The 17,785-nt window shown below is 41.1% G+C and overlaps 1 protein-coding gene across 4 annotated transcripts in view; it reads left to right on the plus strand.

The window, feature by feature from the left end:
- Window positions 1-11,291: 11,291 nt before the first annotated feature.
- doc2g (double C2-like domains, gamma) overlaps window positions 11,292-17,785 on the plus strand; it is a 33,593-nt gene continuing 27,099 nt past the window's right edge. For 2 of the 4 annotated variants that reach the window (XM_068320557.1, XM_068320559.1), the window contains exons 1-4: window positions 11,292-11,399; window positions 12,872-13,277; window positions 13,765-13,844; window positions 14,668-14,742. In XM_068320557.1, the coding sequence (XP_068176658.1) occupies window positions 12,890-13,277; window positions 13,765-13,844; window positions 14,668-14,742 (543 nt within the window). In that variant the 5' untranslated portion in view covers window positions 11,292-11,399; window positions 12,872-12,889. The other 2 variants (XM_068320560.1, XM_068320558.1) reach the window with 2 other exon arrangements.

Consider the following 17,785-nt stretch of genomic DNA (forward strand, 5'->3'; position numbering starts at 1 on the left):
CTTTTAACTGAAATTTAATGTAATTTAAAGTTAATAGACAAGGTAATGACCTTCTGTAATATCGTTATAAACACAGAGACCAAAGAGGGAACATACCAAACTGAATGCAAACATTACACAATTTGCAATACAAATTTGCTCTGTGTTACTGAATGTATAACCATACATAGCTTATTCTTTAAGAAATGCCTTTCTGCATTTTCATTTGCTGGATGACCAGCTAAAAGTTATAGTGATATATGCAATAATACCTCATGTCAGTGAAGGGGCATACCATAAGCAATAATTCATGCTAAAATTGTGTATAGTTATGGATTTCAACTTTCAGGAAATGTGCACATGATTCAGCTGCTTTAAAACATTCCATCTTTATACATTTACTGAAGTGTTGGAGCATGTGGATGAATAATGCATATTGTACTGTATGTGTGGCAATAATTACAAAGAAGATGAACACGAGGGTAGAATTCAAGGGTCAAATAGTTAATGAACTAACTGTTGAATGTAGATGTTTATTTAAGCGTGCGTCACCAGTATAGAGGTTTTAACATGCATGAGTGCATGTGTGTGCAGTACATGTACAGTCATTTGATGCAGAAACGTGTCCATTTGATTGAGTGCCAAATTGTACTACTGATTTTTACTTAATAGATGTTCATTTTCTGCAGTGCATGGTAAAGCTTCTCAAAATCTGCCATGTCGCTGGTATTTTTACTTAACATTCACTTAACATGTGCAATCACAGAGGTGTAACTGTTAATTTAAACCCTGATGTTCCTCATCTTGACATTTTGCTTTGTTCTCAGTGGCCAGTATTTGAACTTTGTCTCATTCCACTGGAAAATCCTGTGCCATGACCTGACACTCTGGAAAATGTCACAACTGGCTTTAAACCAGAAAAAAGCTAAATTTATTATTCTTCTCTTATCTTTTTCATGCAAACATATGCTGTAATTCCACTGATGCATGAATCACAACATGACTACTAAGGTGATGCAATAGGTACAATAGACAATATTCAGGTAAGTAGAGCAAAAGCTTTCTTACGTTCATGAAGACAAAAACTGCAAGAGCGGCATAATCAAATTTTTCTGCTTTCTCCCGCAGTTTTTGTTTGACTCAGGTTGTCTCTTTTTCTCTCCCTGTCTCTCTCTGTTCTTTGACCAACGAGGCAATGCCTCGGTGGAAAAGTGTTAAGGAACCTATTCCCCTGTCAGACCAGGCCCTCGTCACACTCAAATATGCTTCGTGTGTCCACAAAAAGCCTTGATTTAGCACTTTGCTGTTTTGAAGAACTGAGCTCATATTTCAGCCCTTGCTTTCTCAGTAAAAGACAAGCAATGCAATAATGTTGTTGGATTTCATGCGTCAGTCAGCTCCCAATGGAGAGCGGGCCTTAAACTGTTTACTTAAGTGGAAATCAACTTCTGTATTTGGCTCAAGCTGGGTGAAAGATGCAATGATGTTTTAACAAGATGTGGCCACATTTTGCTGATGCAAATTATATACAGTCTGTTGTACAAGCAAAATTATATTATTTAATAACTTTAACACAAAAAAATTTAGTTGCTGTTTTACATGTTGTATGTGAGGCTTCCAACAGACCTATTATTACGCCCAAAAACTTGATTTCACATACTTGTTCAATTTCAACATTGTTTAAACTCAATTTTACCTCAGTGATCCTTTTACTACCAAACAACATAAATTTAATTTTACTTTCATTTAATGATAAAATATTGTATATGCCTAAACAGAAAGCTTTAATAATGCTTTAGTCACTCTAATCTTTACTGGTTGTTTGAGGGAAAGTCACTCAGGCTCTTCAAAACGATTTTTTTCAGTTTTCTGAGATCTTCAGTTCTTCAGATAAATATCGTATGATTTGTTCCATGATTCATGATTTGTACTTTCATGAGACACTTTCACATTGTTTTTACCCATTTCGAGTTTATTTCTTCAATAAAAAAATTCTCTCAGAATCTCTGACTGTTTTTTGCAAAGGCTTTTTTGAATCAATACGAAATAAAATATGATAAACTGAGCATTTTTTAATCTAATGAGAAAACCGTTAAAATTTGCTCTTGGCCATCCCAAGTTGTTTGTATTTTAAAGTGGCTTCAGATGACTTTTACCTTTTGTGATTTTACAGCAAATCAACAAAAACTGACTTGACATAAATATTCTATTACTTGCAACAAATAAACACCAATTCTGCAGATTTTTCATTTTTTTCCCCCTGATTAACAAACAAACTCAAACCAACTCTGCACAGGAACAATGCATGCATCAGAAAGTAAGAGCACACATTGCTTGAGAAAATAACTTTGCCCAGTGCTTAGGAGCATATGCATGCACTGTTTTGTTTCGTGAGCAGGAGGCAGATGATGAGCATCTAACAGAGGGGTTTCATGGTTAATGATGGGTTCACTTATTGGTGACGGATAATGTCATATCCCAAACTAATTGCCTGCACTGTTGCCTCATTAAGCACAGCATGACGTCCTGCCACGGGGCAAAGGCTGCACCCCTCGCTACAATGGCTGCTATTTTAATACACTCACATTTTACTCCATCAGATACTACTCTGCTATTACCCTCTTTTTATTGGTAGATAGTGGGAGCCATTTCACTCTAAATTATGAAAGAGATTGAGGATTTGAAGGTTCACTTTTTGCGTTGTATTTTTTCTGTGGAAATTGTTCAGATGTCCTTATGCAATCCACCTTTTTTTATATCAGTCCCATCAAAATCTTTATGGTTTATGCCTTCGTTCTTGACCTCATCTATCTCAGATTCTAGCTTTTTCCAGTTCTTGAATAGTCCTGCTATTCATCTGTCTATGTTCTGCTTTTAAAGTTTGAATTTCTCTTTCATTTCATCTCTAACCATCGACGGTGCTGCAATGGAAAGGGTCAGCAGCACCAAGTTCCTGGGTGTGCACATCTCCGAGGAGTTGTCCTGGAGCCGCAACACCGCATCACTGGCCAAAAAAGCCCAACAGCACCTCTACTTGAAAACTGAGTGAGCAAGAGCCCCACCCCCCATCATGCTCATCTTCTACATAGGCACGTTCGAGAGAATCCTGACCAGCTGCATCACTGTATGGTACGGCGACTGCAGTTTCCTGCCGCAAGACCCTGCAGTGCATCGTGAGAGCAGCTGAAAAGATCACTGGTGTCTCTCTCCCTTCCCTCGCAGACATTTATAATGCCCACCTCACCCGCAAAGCCATCAGCATCGCAGGTGATCCCACCCACCCCTCTCACAGCCTTTTCAGTCTGCTGCCATCAGGTAGGAGACTGCAGAGTCTGCGGGCCAGAACCAGTAGGCTCAAAGACAGTTTCTTTCACCCCGTCAACTCAGGGACTGCACACATGTCACTTTCCCCTTACGGGATCTCAACTCAGGGACTGCACACATGTCACTTTCCCCTTACGGGATCAGAGAGTGTACGTTTACCATCCTTTTGTGTTTCGACTTACACTTTGTGTTGTACTGCCTGAGTTGTACTGCCTGTTGTACTGCCTGTGCTGTACTGCCTGTGTTGTACTGCCTGTTGCACCTTGGGTCTGAGAGGACTGCAATTTCATCTGTGCTGTATGTCGTGCATATATGGTACATTTGACAATAAAGTTGACTTTGTTGACTATCTCTCTCTGTTGTATTTTCTGCAGTCACCTTCACACTCCTGATCCTGTCCAGTTGGTCTGTCTCTCCCTTTCCTACTCCATCCATTCACCCCTCCATTTTGCACATGCACATTGCCTGCCTTTGGGCCACACTTCCCTCTATTCCACTCCACTCAGTCCTCACCTCCTTGTCTTTTATTTATGGGAATATGCTGATGGGGCAAAACCACATAAAGACAGACTATTTTCTAGTTACACAGGGGTGAGAAACAAGAATTGAAATAGAAAAAAAGAAGTGAGAAGGCCGAAGAGTGAAAATGCATACACAATTAATCACAAGGCTGTCATTTGGCCTAAAAAGCAATACCATTCATCAAAAGGAGCAGAGGAAAAATAAAGGAAAGTCTGCTCAAGGGAGAGAGAGGGGGAGAAAAATATGTTTCACAGGGTCTATACTGGATCTAATTGGGTCAATGGCAAATAATGTGACTGTGCTAATGCAGAGCACTTTTACAGGGTTGCAGTAGCAGGCTGGGTGGAGATCAGTGTCAGTAATTTAACCACATGGAAGAAAAAGCAGGAATGAGAGCTCAACTTAATGAGGAAACTATTTCAAATCTAATCACTACTTTTGATAAAAGCTACAAGTTATAAAACATTAACATTATCTAAATATTGTAGAAACATAAGTGTTTTCTCCCAGAATACACATAAACCAACAAGGGCAATATAAATATAAAATAAAGAATGAAAAAGCATATTTATCCAACGGGAACATCAATCTGTTAATCTCTCTTTTTATTTGACAGGGTCATTTTTTCTGTTTCATTGCTGACTTGACCTCTCTCAAAATGTCAATATATACATTTAGGGTCACTAAGTATGAATTTAGATAAATAAACCATCCTTCTGCTCTTTGTTTTTGTGTGTGCTCCTAATCGGAGCAGTAGCAGGTGAGGTTAACCCTTGGATGCACAAGTTACTGATACATCCACTTTTCCACAGGGGAGGTCAAACATGACCCCACGGACTGATTTTCTTCGACAGCCTCGAAATGAAAAGTTGTAATACATTCATATTCAAGGTATTCCCAATGAAGTAAGTTTGTGACATGAAACCATTTGAATTATTTATTTATTCTTTCATTTACTGGAAGAACTTGCAGCATAAAAAGACCGATCTCTCAACATCTGCATCTGTCACAAACTACTTGCTTCTGGCTATGACCGTTGCACACAGGGGTACTGCATTTGACGCAGCAATCAGTGGTTTTGCGATCTTTCTGTCTGGGACACAACGTGCACCTCTCCTGCTGGCGATGTGTGCCTGTTCCCTCCAGACGGGTAGCAGCAGTTTTTGTCACTCCGACCCTTTCCATTGCGGCTGTAATGTAGGCTGGTAGGTTCAGAGTACCTTCCAGTCGACTTCTCATGTGAGGTGTCACAAGTTCTGTTCTGCTGAGCCCTGTAAAGTGTACAGACATTCAGAGCGGCGACGTCAATCATGTTATACCAGAGCACCATGGGCAATCTCTGGGTGTGGCATTTGCAGGTGTAGTCGCCAACCATCAGGTCCATTATATCCACTCCTCTTTTGGTCTGGTTGTTGAAGAGGATTACTTCTTGCTTTTTCTTTGGGCTGGATTCATCCGCCATCATTCTGTGGTGCATTGTGCTAAGCAGCAGAACAGCCTTCCCCTTCTTTCTTACATAGCTGATCATGGTCATGTTGCCATTGAACCCAAATTCGGTGCTGTGGACCTCTCTGGACATAGAGGACTTCAGGACTGGAGGAATGTCCGTCTTGTTCTGTCGCAAAGTTCCCACAATAGTCAGACCCTCCTCCAGGAGATACTCTGCAAGAGGGATGCTGGTGAAGAAATTGTCAGTGGTGATCTTTCAACCTGTGTGTCTCAATTCACTGTACAAATGATGGACAATGCTTTCCCCCATATTCTTCTGGACATTTTCCTCTGGTTGTCTTCCTAGGGACACAATCCCATCATTTGCGTATGGGCTACATGCATTACAAACCCAGAAGATCTTTGTGCCGTACTTGGCGGGCTTGCTCGGCACGTACTGCAGAAGCTGGGTCTCCCTCTGAAAGGCAAGAGTTGTTCATCCACTGCCACGCAATCACTGGGGATGAATATGAACAGGCAGTTGATCAGGAACAGGTCCCATATGTGGCGGAAGGGTGCCAGGCGATCTGTTTTCAGTCGGTTGGCCCTGGTCCACTTGTCATCAAAGCATAAGAACCGGCGAATGTCTTCGAATTTTCGAATTGACATAGTGGCCTTGTACAACGGGCTGTGCACAGGACTCCCGAAAAGCGTACGTACCGGCAAATCCCAGTTCTTCTCGCTTCCTACAAGAATGGTCAATCTAATGAAGGCCACCAGCTCATCTTTGGTTACAGTTCTCCACTCTCTTTTCGTATCTGAGGCTGCTCTTTCTCCCTACTTGTTTATGCATGTCAGCACCACTTCCATTACATTATCAGACACGAACTTCTCCCATGCATCTATTGGGGAGACAGTCCTAAACCCAGGTACAGGTCCTGGTCGAATACGTATCAAACTGTGACTTGGTGTTGCAGCTAATCTGGGGGGTAACTCTGCCCAGTATGAGCCCTTGTGGCTCCGTCGGTCCGGCACAATATCCATGGCCTCTTCAGATGACTCATCAGGGGACTTTGTGTGTCTGACAGCCCTTGTTCAGTGGAAGGACAATAGGCTGGGTCTTCCAGGTCTAAGACGTCAGAATCGGAGTCAGTGACTGCGTCTGGCTCGACATCCCATTTGTTCTGGATCATTTGCAGGACACGGTCCACAGAGGGCGGAGCTGGGCTCCTATCAGCCATTTTACTATGGATAAAATAAAAACAATTAACCGGTAAAGTGATCTCACTTTAGAATGTATCACTAAAAATTAAATTAATAGGGAAATGACTTAAGTGTCATACGAGCTGGCCACGGATGTTGAGGATGTGCGCGGTGCAGCAGAGGTGGTTTGGCTTGCTGACGGCCCCGGTTGTGTGGGTTGAGGGCTTGCTGGATGTTGCAAACACCTGCCGGGCTACTGGGGGCTGGGAACGGGGTTGCAAATGCCCGACATCCTGCTGGAGGCTCGGGTTGTGTGTCTGGAGGCGGTTCACAGGGCTGCTGAAGTCGGCTCCCAGATGGAGAGCTTGCTGACACCGGGTGTGTTAATTGGAATGTTCCAGCAGAAGTGAATAACTGACAACAGGTGTTTGAGTGGGACACTAAAAGTGGCTAAAAAGTAAAGGTTCATCTGAAAATCCATCAAACCTATTTAGGGTCATACGTGAGTGGGTTAGTGATACAAAAACTTGTGATTTCTCGAAAATAATTCATCATGTTTTAAAAATGAAAATGACTTCATGTCACAGACATATTTTATGAGGATCACCTGGAATATGACTATATTACAAGCTTTTATTTTGAAGCTGCTAAAGAAAAACAACCAATGGGGTCATGCCTGACCCCATAAGTGCATCCAAGGGTTAATGTGATCGGTCTGTGTTACAAAAGCTCCTCAGAAAGACAGAGAGACTGATGGGTATAAATGATCGCAGTGATGGATGAGATCAGCAATAGCAGGAGCCAGGCAGTGGGAGATGCCTCCTGTGTGAGGCCTGAGGTCTTGTAGGACTGACGGTAGAGACCTGGCGTGGCGTTGGAAGGATAATGCACCTTGACAGAGTAGCACACTGTGCCAACACGACCAATGACTTTCCCCGGAGCGGGATGTGAAGCACCACCTGTGACACCAACTGACATCCCAGGGGAACGACTAACCACCTGTTAAAACATTAACCTGCCAAAATCAGATTGCCAAGTAAAGTCATTTAATTTCTTTTGATTGACATTGTTCTGAGATTGTGATGACAGTCCCTTAATGGCCATACTCTCAACCTAATAACAAGTCAAATGGAATTCACACCTGGAAAATGACTGTTTGATTTAACCATTCAATTTTTGAAAGAAGCCATTAATCATTTCTCTTCAAAGAGTAATCAGAATCAATTTTTTGGTTTGCACTCTTGAGTATAGCTGCAATCTTTTTGGTCATGGCTTCTAGTTACTGATGTTAAATGTCATTGACTCTTTAATACATTCACATTTCGCAAACAATTGTGTAGTTTCATGACAGGATGTCATGTTGCATCGTTTACAAATGGACTTCTTTTATCAAAGGTTTCTCTTCATAGGACTTTGACTTTTAGCTCCCAAGCTACTGCTGCACACAGTAAACATTGCATTACTGTCTTCACATAATTTTAAGGTGTGCGATGAGCCGTTCATTTGATAGTTTTTGGGGAAAAAATGCAATTTCTAATCTTGTGAGGTGTCAAATTTTGAAAAATATAGTATGTGCCGGTGCTCCAGTATATAAATAAAGGTTTATTTAATCTTAGAGCTAAATGGCCATCTGAGAGGCTAGGGAGGCTGCGGTTGTACACTTAATGGAAAACCTGCGGTGCTTTGTGCTGTGGTAATGGGAGGAGATTATCTTGCCATGCAGAAGCATTGGATTAATGCTTCTCCACAAATTGGTCATAGCCTCTTTCCACCAATCTCTCTCCTTTCTCTTTCCCATTTCAGATGTTTATTTTTTATATTTTACTCATGAGTGATTCAAATCACTCATTCATTCAAATCATGCTGCTGAGGAAACAAAGGGATATACCGTAACTGGATTAATTTTGAGAGAGGTAATGCATTTTATTTTTCATTTACTGTCTGTTATTTTTCACGGAGGTATTCCCATCATCAGACTTCAATATTTTGGTTTGAATTTTACATTTTCTTTCCCTGGAGCTGCTAATTATTCTTTCTTTGATTATTTGAGGGGTAAAACCACCATGTTTATAATCCAGAGTTCAACACCATTGGTACATTCACTATGTTGTTAAGCAATAAAAACGCATGTGTTAATTTCCCAAACCTAAACCCTTTACAGAAAAGTCAGTACTATAACAATATATCTAGATTTTAAGCTGATCAACACACAGTCTCATTCTGAATTTTATATCAGAAGCATGTCTCAGAGTTGAGACAAGGACAGTGAAATGAGATGTTCACCACTGTGAGAAAACATGTGGAAAAATAGTGACACAGAACGTTGTAGGAACAACATTTTAGAGGGATTTCCATCTGCGGTTCATGATATCATTCAGAATTACAGTATCTCAGTTTAAAGGGGTAAGGGTAAAAACCTATGGCCTCCAACTCTTAAGGTGGTGCTGCATGAAAATGTCCAACATAAATCAATGAAGTACAGTATATTGCTACATGAGCTGGGAACGCAAAACTGTTGTCAGGAAACACATTTTTTTTATTGTTGCATCTCCAAATTCAAGTTAAGTTTCTGTCTTGCAAAAAGAAGCAATTGTACACATCAGTGTCATATCTGCTGAAAACAGAAATCTGTTTGGCAACGATTGTCATCACAACCATTGAGCCACAGTAATTAAGAATATGACTCAATATTTGGAAAATAAATGACTTTATCTGGTTGATATGGCTGCACGAACTGTAGACCAGGTGTTTCTGTTGGATACCCAGCCATATGGTGAGTGTTCAAGAGTGGTGTTGGTCAGCAGGTCAGCTGTGGAACTTCTCCAGATGTCTGATAACCGTTGTGGGTGGAGTAACTCACTTTGCATGTGCACTTCTTCATGTTTTGCCAAGCGAATGAACAGCTCAGTGAAACCAATGCAGTGAGCAACATGAGAGAATAGCTTATTTCCTGACAAAAACTGATGTACTGTTTATCCTGTATTCATTTCAGGCCACTTAAGGCATGTAACCCTTGAAGAACCAAGCTAGACAGTTTGGCATCAGTAGACTGAGCATTCATTTATCTAATTTCAGCTCATTTGGCCCACATGTTCTTTTTGTAAATTAATTAAAATAGTGTAATGGTCTGTTAGCACAATATTGATGAGATTACACTGATAGTAATGAGATGCTTAAAATAAACCAAAGTGGATGAGCATGTGTATTTATGCCATGTCTTCCTCCAGCTGACCATTAATTTAATTGACCAGGGTTGTTAGTGTTCATCTGCTTCTTTCCAACCATGGAACATTGAATAGTTTTTAATTAGTGCTCTGTTGGTTTCCCATCCAGAAATTTATCATTGAAATTTTATTATATTTTCTGCCATTTATTCTCATCAAGCAGTGGAAGTGGTTTGAGCTTTTTTTCAATTATTGTTCCTTTATATTTTTAGCCCTCACCTGGATTTTCTTGTACGGCTGCAGTTACTGGTAATCATCTGTAATAATTAGCTATTTTCCCAATCCCTTTTATCTACCTCTGACCATATTAAACCTCAAATATAACGAACAATTTGACTATTTGTGTTCACAGTTAATTATTCCGTCCTTTCCTTTACAAACATTACTGCTATTACACCAAAGACATTTTATGGGTGATTCATGAGCTGTGTCTATTTATATTCTCATTTTATTCATATATTCATTCAAATAGTGATCAGATCGATGTATGAAAAACTATTTAAAACTGCTTAGATGTCAGGAAAATAGCATAAATTGAAATTGACTAATGGAGATATGGGATGGATGTCTTGTGTAAGATGTACTGTCAGCAGTCATAACATATTGGTCATATGAAAATTCATTTTTTAACCATACAAAGCCATTAATCACTTCCTTGTCATCTGTTATATTCCCAGAATCCGATCAAGTTTCTAATTATATGTGTGATTGGGAAATGATTTGTATTGGTAGATGTAAATGTACATACATATCTCTGTGAGGGTATGTATAGATTCTGGTGGGGTTGAATGGGGATGAGACCAACTTGGCTTAGGAGAGCTTTATTTTTTTGTTTTGGGGGTAAAGATTAATGTAATTGCTTGTTGGTTTTACATTTTCTGTTTTCCACATATTGATGTTTGATGAATGAAAATGATTCATTTGAAATTATTTCACTCTGCATCCATTCTCATGGTCAGATTGTAATTTACAGTGTCACCCTGTGCTGTTCCACTGTTATGACTGCTGATATTATGAGTGCTGCCACAGTTGGATGCGTGCACCCAAAACATTAACACACAAGCGAAAAATGACACACACATATACTTAGCCTCAAATTAATCTGGCAATGTGATTGTTTGGCTGGCAGGGAATTTTATTTGGTACGCAGTCAACACATTGAATTTAATTTCCTTACTCTGTCTCTCAGCTGGATTTGCTTCTCAACCCAGGGCAATCATTCCTTTTGTTAGTACATAATATTTACTTACAGAAAATATGCTGCAAGGTGTGTTGCTGTTTTGTATTTGTGTTTGTTTATATGTCTGTATCAGTTTGTCTCATCTTTCTCTCTGTCTTGCTTCTATGTCTGTGTCTTTGTCTCTCATTGCACTCACCACCTACATCATAAAAACACACAGTTGTACACATGCACACACACGCACACAAGCACACACTGTTTTGGTAAATCTAGCCAATGATGAGAAAGTGAGTGACAGTACTCTATGCATAGCCTGCAAAGGACTGACAGGGGGTTTAAACAGATACGTCACAACTAAAGGGGAAGAGAAAGGGAGGGACGGAGGAGCGGAGGAGAGCAAATGAACAGGGAGAGAAAGAGAGAGAGAGTACAGACGGATATATTGACTCAAAGCTGGTATGCACGCTCCTCAGTGAGTAAGACACAGGACGTGAGAGAAAGAATGATGGAGTGTTGGCACAGATGAAGACTGTCCCTTGGTATGTATTTGTGGCTGTAATTGTGCCTGTGTGTGCGAATGTGTCTGCACGTGTGGTTCTCTGTGCTTCTCCTTGTATGTAAAAGGGGTGAGAGATTGAGTTCGTAAGCAACATGCTGCAAGTGATCCACCGTGTGCAGGTCTCCAAGCAGGGTGTTGTTATATATGAGCAATGTGAGATCCTGAATGAGTGTGGATATTGAGGAATGGACCTGTTTAAATTGATGTGTGAGTGGTGATCAGTCTTTTTGTTTCTTAGGGCTGCAGTGAAAGAAATGCAAGTTTTCTATGGAGTTTAACCTTGTTTAGTATGAGACCTTACTGTATATCAGCATGTATGTTACTGTGTGTTGTGTGATGCAAGAGAGTGGGAAACATGGCCAACTAAATCTTCACCCGCTCTCAGTGAATGGACTTGAATAGATTGCTAAACCAGAAAAAATGTGCAGCCACTGACGCATAGAAGTTGCCAGATGACATTGGCAGTGGCATGATGGACGAAAGCAACGTAGAGGTGATGACAAATGACTTTCATCCACAGCTGCTTGTATACGTAGCGGAGTTTATAGCAGTGGTGTATTCTTGTCGTACAGTGAAGATACTTTTTATCCATTGACCATATGTATGTGCTTTTCTTCTTTATGTCTGTTTATTTTTTTAAATTTAGGACTGCATAGCAGACAATGAAAATTGCCTCACATCTGGGTTTGTGCCTCTGAACCCCAAATTGAAACTGGTTCTTAAAATAATAACAACTGCAGCGACACTGTGGGAACATGTCAGAGGAAATATGTCTTTGGTCTCTTTTAATCACTGTAAATAAAATAGGACAGGATTTTTCCTGACAAGTTTGGAGTTTGGTAACAGTTGTTACGTTTCATTTAGAGACAGATATGCTACGGACTGTGAAAGGCTTCAAAAAGTATTATGTAAATGTTACTCAGGGGACTTGCAGATGAGAGAGGGAAGAGTGAAAAAGAGATAAGGGAAGGGATTAGAATGAAGTGCAGATACACAGTGACATCACATGTTCATACTTTACAGCACTTAATTTGAGTATTTATTCTGAGCACAAACTTGGTGTGGTGATATAATGTGTGACTCACATTTCAAGTGCCAAAAGGTTTTCACAAATTCTATTTTGGCTTTTGAGAAGTTAGGTTTGCAGTGGCTGATGAAAATGGACGTTAATTTCAGTTTGAGTTTGCTTTATGTGTGCTGTGAATTTCAACATCCTGCCAACTTTGACTTGCCTTACATTGTGCTGAACCCTGCTGCTACTTTGCTAACTCATTGAGATGGGAAGGATGGAAACACAGAGGCAATAGCAGATAGAACTGTACTGTTTTGTGTGTCTCATTTTGTCCTGAGCTTCTTATTCCTCTCATCTCTGATGGTTCCATCTCTTATTCTATTCGCGGTCCCTCATTTTTATCTCCCTCTTCATTTTGTCTACACCTTGTCATCCCAAAGCCCTGTTTGACAGTCTACATGAGTGTCTCCAAACCCCCACCACCCCTCTCCACCTCCCACCTGGTCATTCCCCCTTCTTCCTCTTCCTGCCCTTCCTCATCCGTGTCTTCCCCCTCTGCAACATCCCACTCCACCACTTTGCCCCCCGCCTCGCCAGTCAAAATCTCTATGCAGGAGCATTTTGCCATCAATGTGTGCCCAGGCCCCATCCTCCCCATCCCACAGATCTCAGACTTCTTCCCACGTTTCCACGACTACCCCTGCACACCCCCACCTCCAAGGGAGAAGAAAATTCTGAAAGAGGAGACTTTCAACGGGGAGACAGGTGGAGGATACAAAGATGGGGAGAAGGGAGAGAGCAACAATGGAGACATGGAGGAGGCACTGGACTCTGATGACGATGACAGTAAGTTCTGAGGGTGAAAAGTATTTTGATGGAAACTGATTTTTCATGGCAGTGATATTTTCAGATTGTACTATTTTTTTGGAAATAATGGCAGGTTTCTGCATTTTCCACTAATGAACAAAAGTTTTCTGCAGAGTAAATAGGGAGTCAAGTGGGGTCTTTATCTCTAAGTGTTTGTAAGTCCCAGTTCATGTTACCCAGTGCTTGATTTATTGGACAATGGACCAGTGATTGGACTCAGTTGCAAGTTTCTGCCCAGTCGCAAACAATAATCAAAGAAGACAGATCAATTCATAATAGATAGCACTCTGTTTTAAGAGTTCACTTGCTGTGTGTGTGTGTGTGTGTGTGTGTGTGTGTGTGTGTGTGTGTGTGTGTGTGTGTGTGTGTGTGTGTGTGTGTGTGTGTGTGTGTGTGCGAGCGTGCATACGTGTATGTGTGTGTGACTTCACTGGAAGCAATTACCATTGGTTTGTGTTGTGTTCAGCCTACCTGGGAACGCTGGAGTTCAGCCTGCTCTTTGATCAGGAAAACAACTGTCTTCATTGTACTATTCACAAGGCAAAGGTAAACATCATTTCAAAATGTTCTTCATGCAAACAGCCTGTCTGTCTATCTGTCAAAAATTTTGAAAAATTATTCATTGACATCATGCTGTTCTCTCTCAAGCTTTTCATTTAAGTTGTGTTTTCACTATATAACCTTTAGCAGCTAAAAATCAAATCCTCACATGATGCTGGTTAATCGCGCTCCCTCACTGGTGCAGACACATTTTGGTATGACCATTGTACAAGGACATAAAGTCTCATATTCCATATTGCGTGTCACATGATATTTGTTGTGTAAATTTTTCCTAACTGTTCCCTTGAGGACGGTTTGGAAAATTGTGGCATGGAAAGGAAATACTAACAGACGCCATGGAGATGTAACTGCAGTATAAGAGTTATGATGGATTCACCATCTTTTTCTGACCCTGTCAGTTGTGTGAAGTGTTTGAGGGCATGATGATGTCCCCTTTGACACTATGTTGCGTGTCTGTGTTTTACTATCCCTCCCCTCCTTCCTTCTCTCTCTCTCTCTCTCTCTCTCTCTCTCTCTCTCTCTCTCTCTCTCTCTCTCTCTCTCTCTCTCTCTCTCTCTCTCTCTCTCTCTCTCTCTCTCTCTCTCTCTCTCTCTCTCTCTCTCTCTCTCTCTCTCTCTCTCTCTCTCTCTCTCTCTCTCTCTTTGATGTGATTATTTTGTAATTTGACTTTTATGAATAAACGTGATATCCAAAATAAAAAAATCTCCCTTTGTGTGTGTGTGTGTGTGTGTGTGTGTGTGTGTGTGTGTGTGTGTGTGTGTGTGTGTGTGTGTGTGTGTGTGTGTGTGTGTGTGCTTACGTCTACAGGGACTGAAAGCCATGGACTCCAATGGGTTAGCGGATCCATACGTCAAGCTTCATCTTCTCCCTGGGGCTAGCAAGGTCATTGCTCCAACCTTACCTCAGTGGCAATTAACGCAACATGCTACCATACTGTGCTGTCCTACGCACTGACTCTCAGTAAAGTCACAAATTACTCAGTGGCTGCTGGCAGAATGTAATTCATGGAAAAGACAATGGAAAGGAACTCAACATTATTCAACTGAAGAAAACAAATAACTTAGTTTTTACGTACAATTTGTTAAAAGTCTCCTTTGTGTATCCTTGTTCATTATCAACATGAAAAGGTCAAACAAATTTTGGAAGAAACATAAAAACATTGCTGCTGGCTAATTCAGTGTGTCATTTTAAGCCATTGAATGGGGACCATTATGGTTGATTACGACTTAATGTGGCTCATCCAATGCTCTGCTTTATCAAGCGCAAACACCTTCTGGTCTGCTGCACAGCTCTTGTCTTGTTCTCAGCTCAAGCAGCAGTCAAGATAAGAGTCACCACAACAGAAATCCCCAGCACCGGCAGAGTGCAACATGTTGTCTGCCATTTTTGCTCAAGGTTGACATGAAATTAGGTTATGATAAGCACAGGGAGGACAACGTGGCAATATAGGTTGAATGAGGCCACCGTGTGAGTTCTAAGATGCTAACAATAACAATTTCTGGAGAATTATTTCTCTCCAGGCTTCCTCTGTCTTTTCTCCCATTGTTGTCACACTCTTTTCCAACCCTATCTCTGTCTCTATCTCACTATCTGACGGTGACCCTCTTTGACCTTGAAATACTAACAGTGTGCGAAAAGAAGGTAGACAGCTGAGAAGGAGGAAGCTGTAAGGGGGGGAGACAGATGAGGGGAGGATAGCAGCAGGTGGTTGTCATGGAAACAGGGTGGATTGTTACACGGCTCACGTCAACAAGCGAGTATTGATGGGGGGGGTTGTGGGGGTGCAGAGAAAGCGTCAATGAGTAGCTACCCATGAACTGTTGTTGGTGAAGACGGTGGCCGTGGCAATCGGAAAGTGGGAACATACGCATGTAGAGGTGAGGATGACGGCACATGTACTTTTGGCAGCACTCAGACTCAGCATGTAAAGTGAGTAATTCAGAGCAGTAAATGTTTCTTTTTCTGCAAGGAAATTACTATAAAAATACTCAGGCAATCAGTGATCTTACTTCCAGCACAGCACAAGCTTCCTGTCCCGTGATATAAAACACACATTTACAGCATATGACCTTGTATATACTGTATGAACACATATGCTATAGCTCACAGTACCCTTGATCCGCCCCCTCCTCTGTCATTGCATCCCTCAGCGTCCCACACAAAAAAATATGGACACCATAGTTGCAGGTGCCTCTAACTTGGCCATTGATATTTTCATCTGTTCGTTCCTAATCGAGGTGCACAAATCATTTACTCTCAGTCAGACTCATCAACCACAGCTCTAGGAAGTAGGGGCTGAGGGAGAGGGGTTGTGAAATACATAAAATGTGCAGACTGACAAAATGAGGAAGAATATGACAGAGAAAGGAGGGAGAACACAATGTACAGATGGACGACTCAGGCCAAGAATTTGGAGACATGCAAAAGCACAGAGAGAAGATGGAGGCAGGAAGAGGGAACTAGCATTTTAGGCATTGTTTAGTATTCAGGAAGATGTACACTCAGCGAACCTAACCCAATTCTGTTGTTGATTTGTGCTGGCACACATACAGCTGTGAAACACCAGTGTGAGTCGTGACGCTGCCTGTACAAGGCTCTTCCTGAACATTAATGAATCAAACAAAACGACGTGTATTGAAAACACTCATTTACGTCATGGAGTCAGCTGTGGAGATGCTGACTCTCACAGATAAGCTTGCCATAAAAAGTTACCGGGAAAAACTGAGAGATGAAACGTATACAGTGGTGGGAGGAAATGGGAGGAAGAGAGAGAAGAGAGAGAGATGGCACAGTCACAGAAATTAGATTTGGGGACAAAAAGCAGACAAAAAGAGAGGAGATGGAAGGACGGATTTGGGCTCTGGTTTGGAAGCATTATCCAAAGGATTAGAGTGGCAGGAAAATGTGGAGAGAATAGCCTTTAACTTTGTATACCAGCCGGACAAGAATAGTATTTATATTGGTAATTTGTAATTGTAATTTGTAATTATGCAAAATCATCAGGAAAACAAGATCCTCCACTCAAAGAAAGGCAATATGATCATCATATCCTGCATTCAAAATTTTTAATGCCAGTGTTCTCAGTGTTTGTACCAATGTAATGTAAGTGGACAATTGTTCTGATGTCTTACGATGCATGCAGTCCACTAGTGAAGCTGGTGCAGATATTTCAATCCACCATACTGTCAGAACAAAGCAAGGCCATCTATCCATCTATATTCAAACTTTTTCTGTCAATAAATCCCATGAAAAGACCAAAGAGTATCTCTCTCAGTAATTTCTGATTTCTCCAGCCCCAAGTCAAATTGTTCTAAATGAAGATGTAAATCTTTTAAAATGGGTCATGAAGACATGCTTATCTTAAAGAGATAACCCCATAAAATCTGGCTGCTGCAGTTTGCATCAGATTTTACCCTGGAGGAAGTGGCTGGTCCCACAGAAGCTGGTTGTTTCAGTGATAAATAAGTTTGTGTATTGTGTGATCATGTCCTCGTTAGTTGCTTTGTCCCCGCTTAGACTTTGGCCAGTAAATTCTTTTCATATTTTATGACAAGAATTTATGTGGCTGAGTCACAAAAATGAACTCACTTGAAAAGTCTCACGCTGTCACGGTGTCACCACCTCCACTCACTACCTGTCCATCACGTGCCCAACCAATCACGGCGCATCTGCTAGAAGGAATCACACGAACAATATTGCGTAAGGCATCTGCTATGTTAGGTAAAGAAATAACTATACATGGACTTCCCAGTTAACATTACTTGATAGTGTCACATCTGTTCCAACAATTTTCATGTTATTGAGCAGAGTCCAAAGCAGCAGGAACGACACAGAAAACAGCAACGAAATTATGAGTGAAACTAGCTGGTTAGCTATGGTTTCCGTTTGGAATGGGACCACTGATGTAGTATCCAAAATGCTCCTC

The sequence above is a fragment of the Antennarius striatus genome, chromosome 8 (assembly GCF_040054535.1).
Source record: "Antennarius striatus isolate MH-2024 chromosome 8, ASM4005453v1, whole genome shotgun sequence".
Classification (NCBI taxonomy): domain Eukaryota; kingdom Metazoa; phylum Chordata; class Actinopteri; order Lophiiformes; family Antennariidae; genus Antennarius; species Antennarius striatus.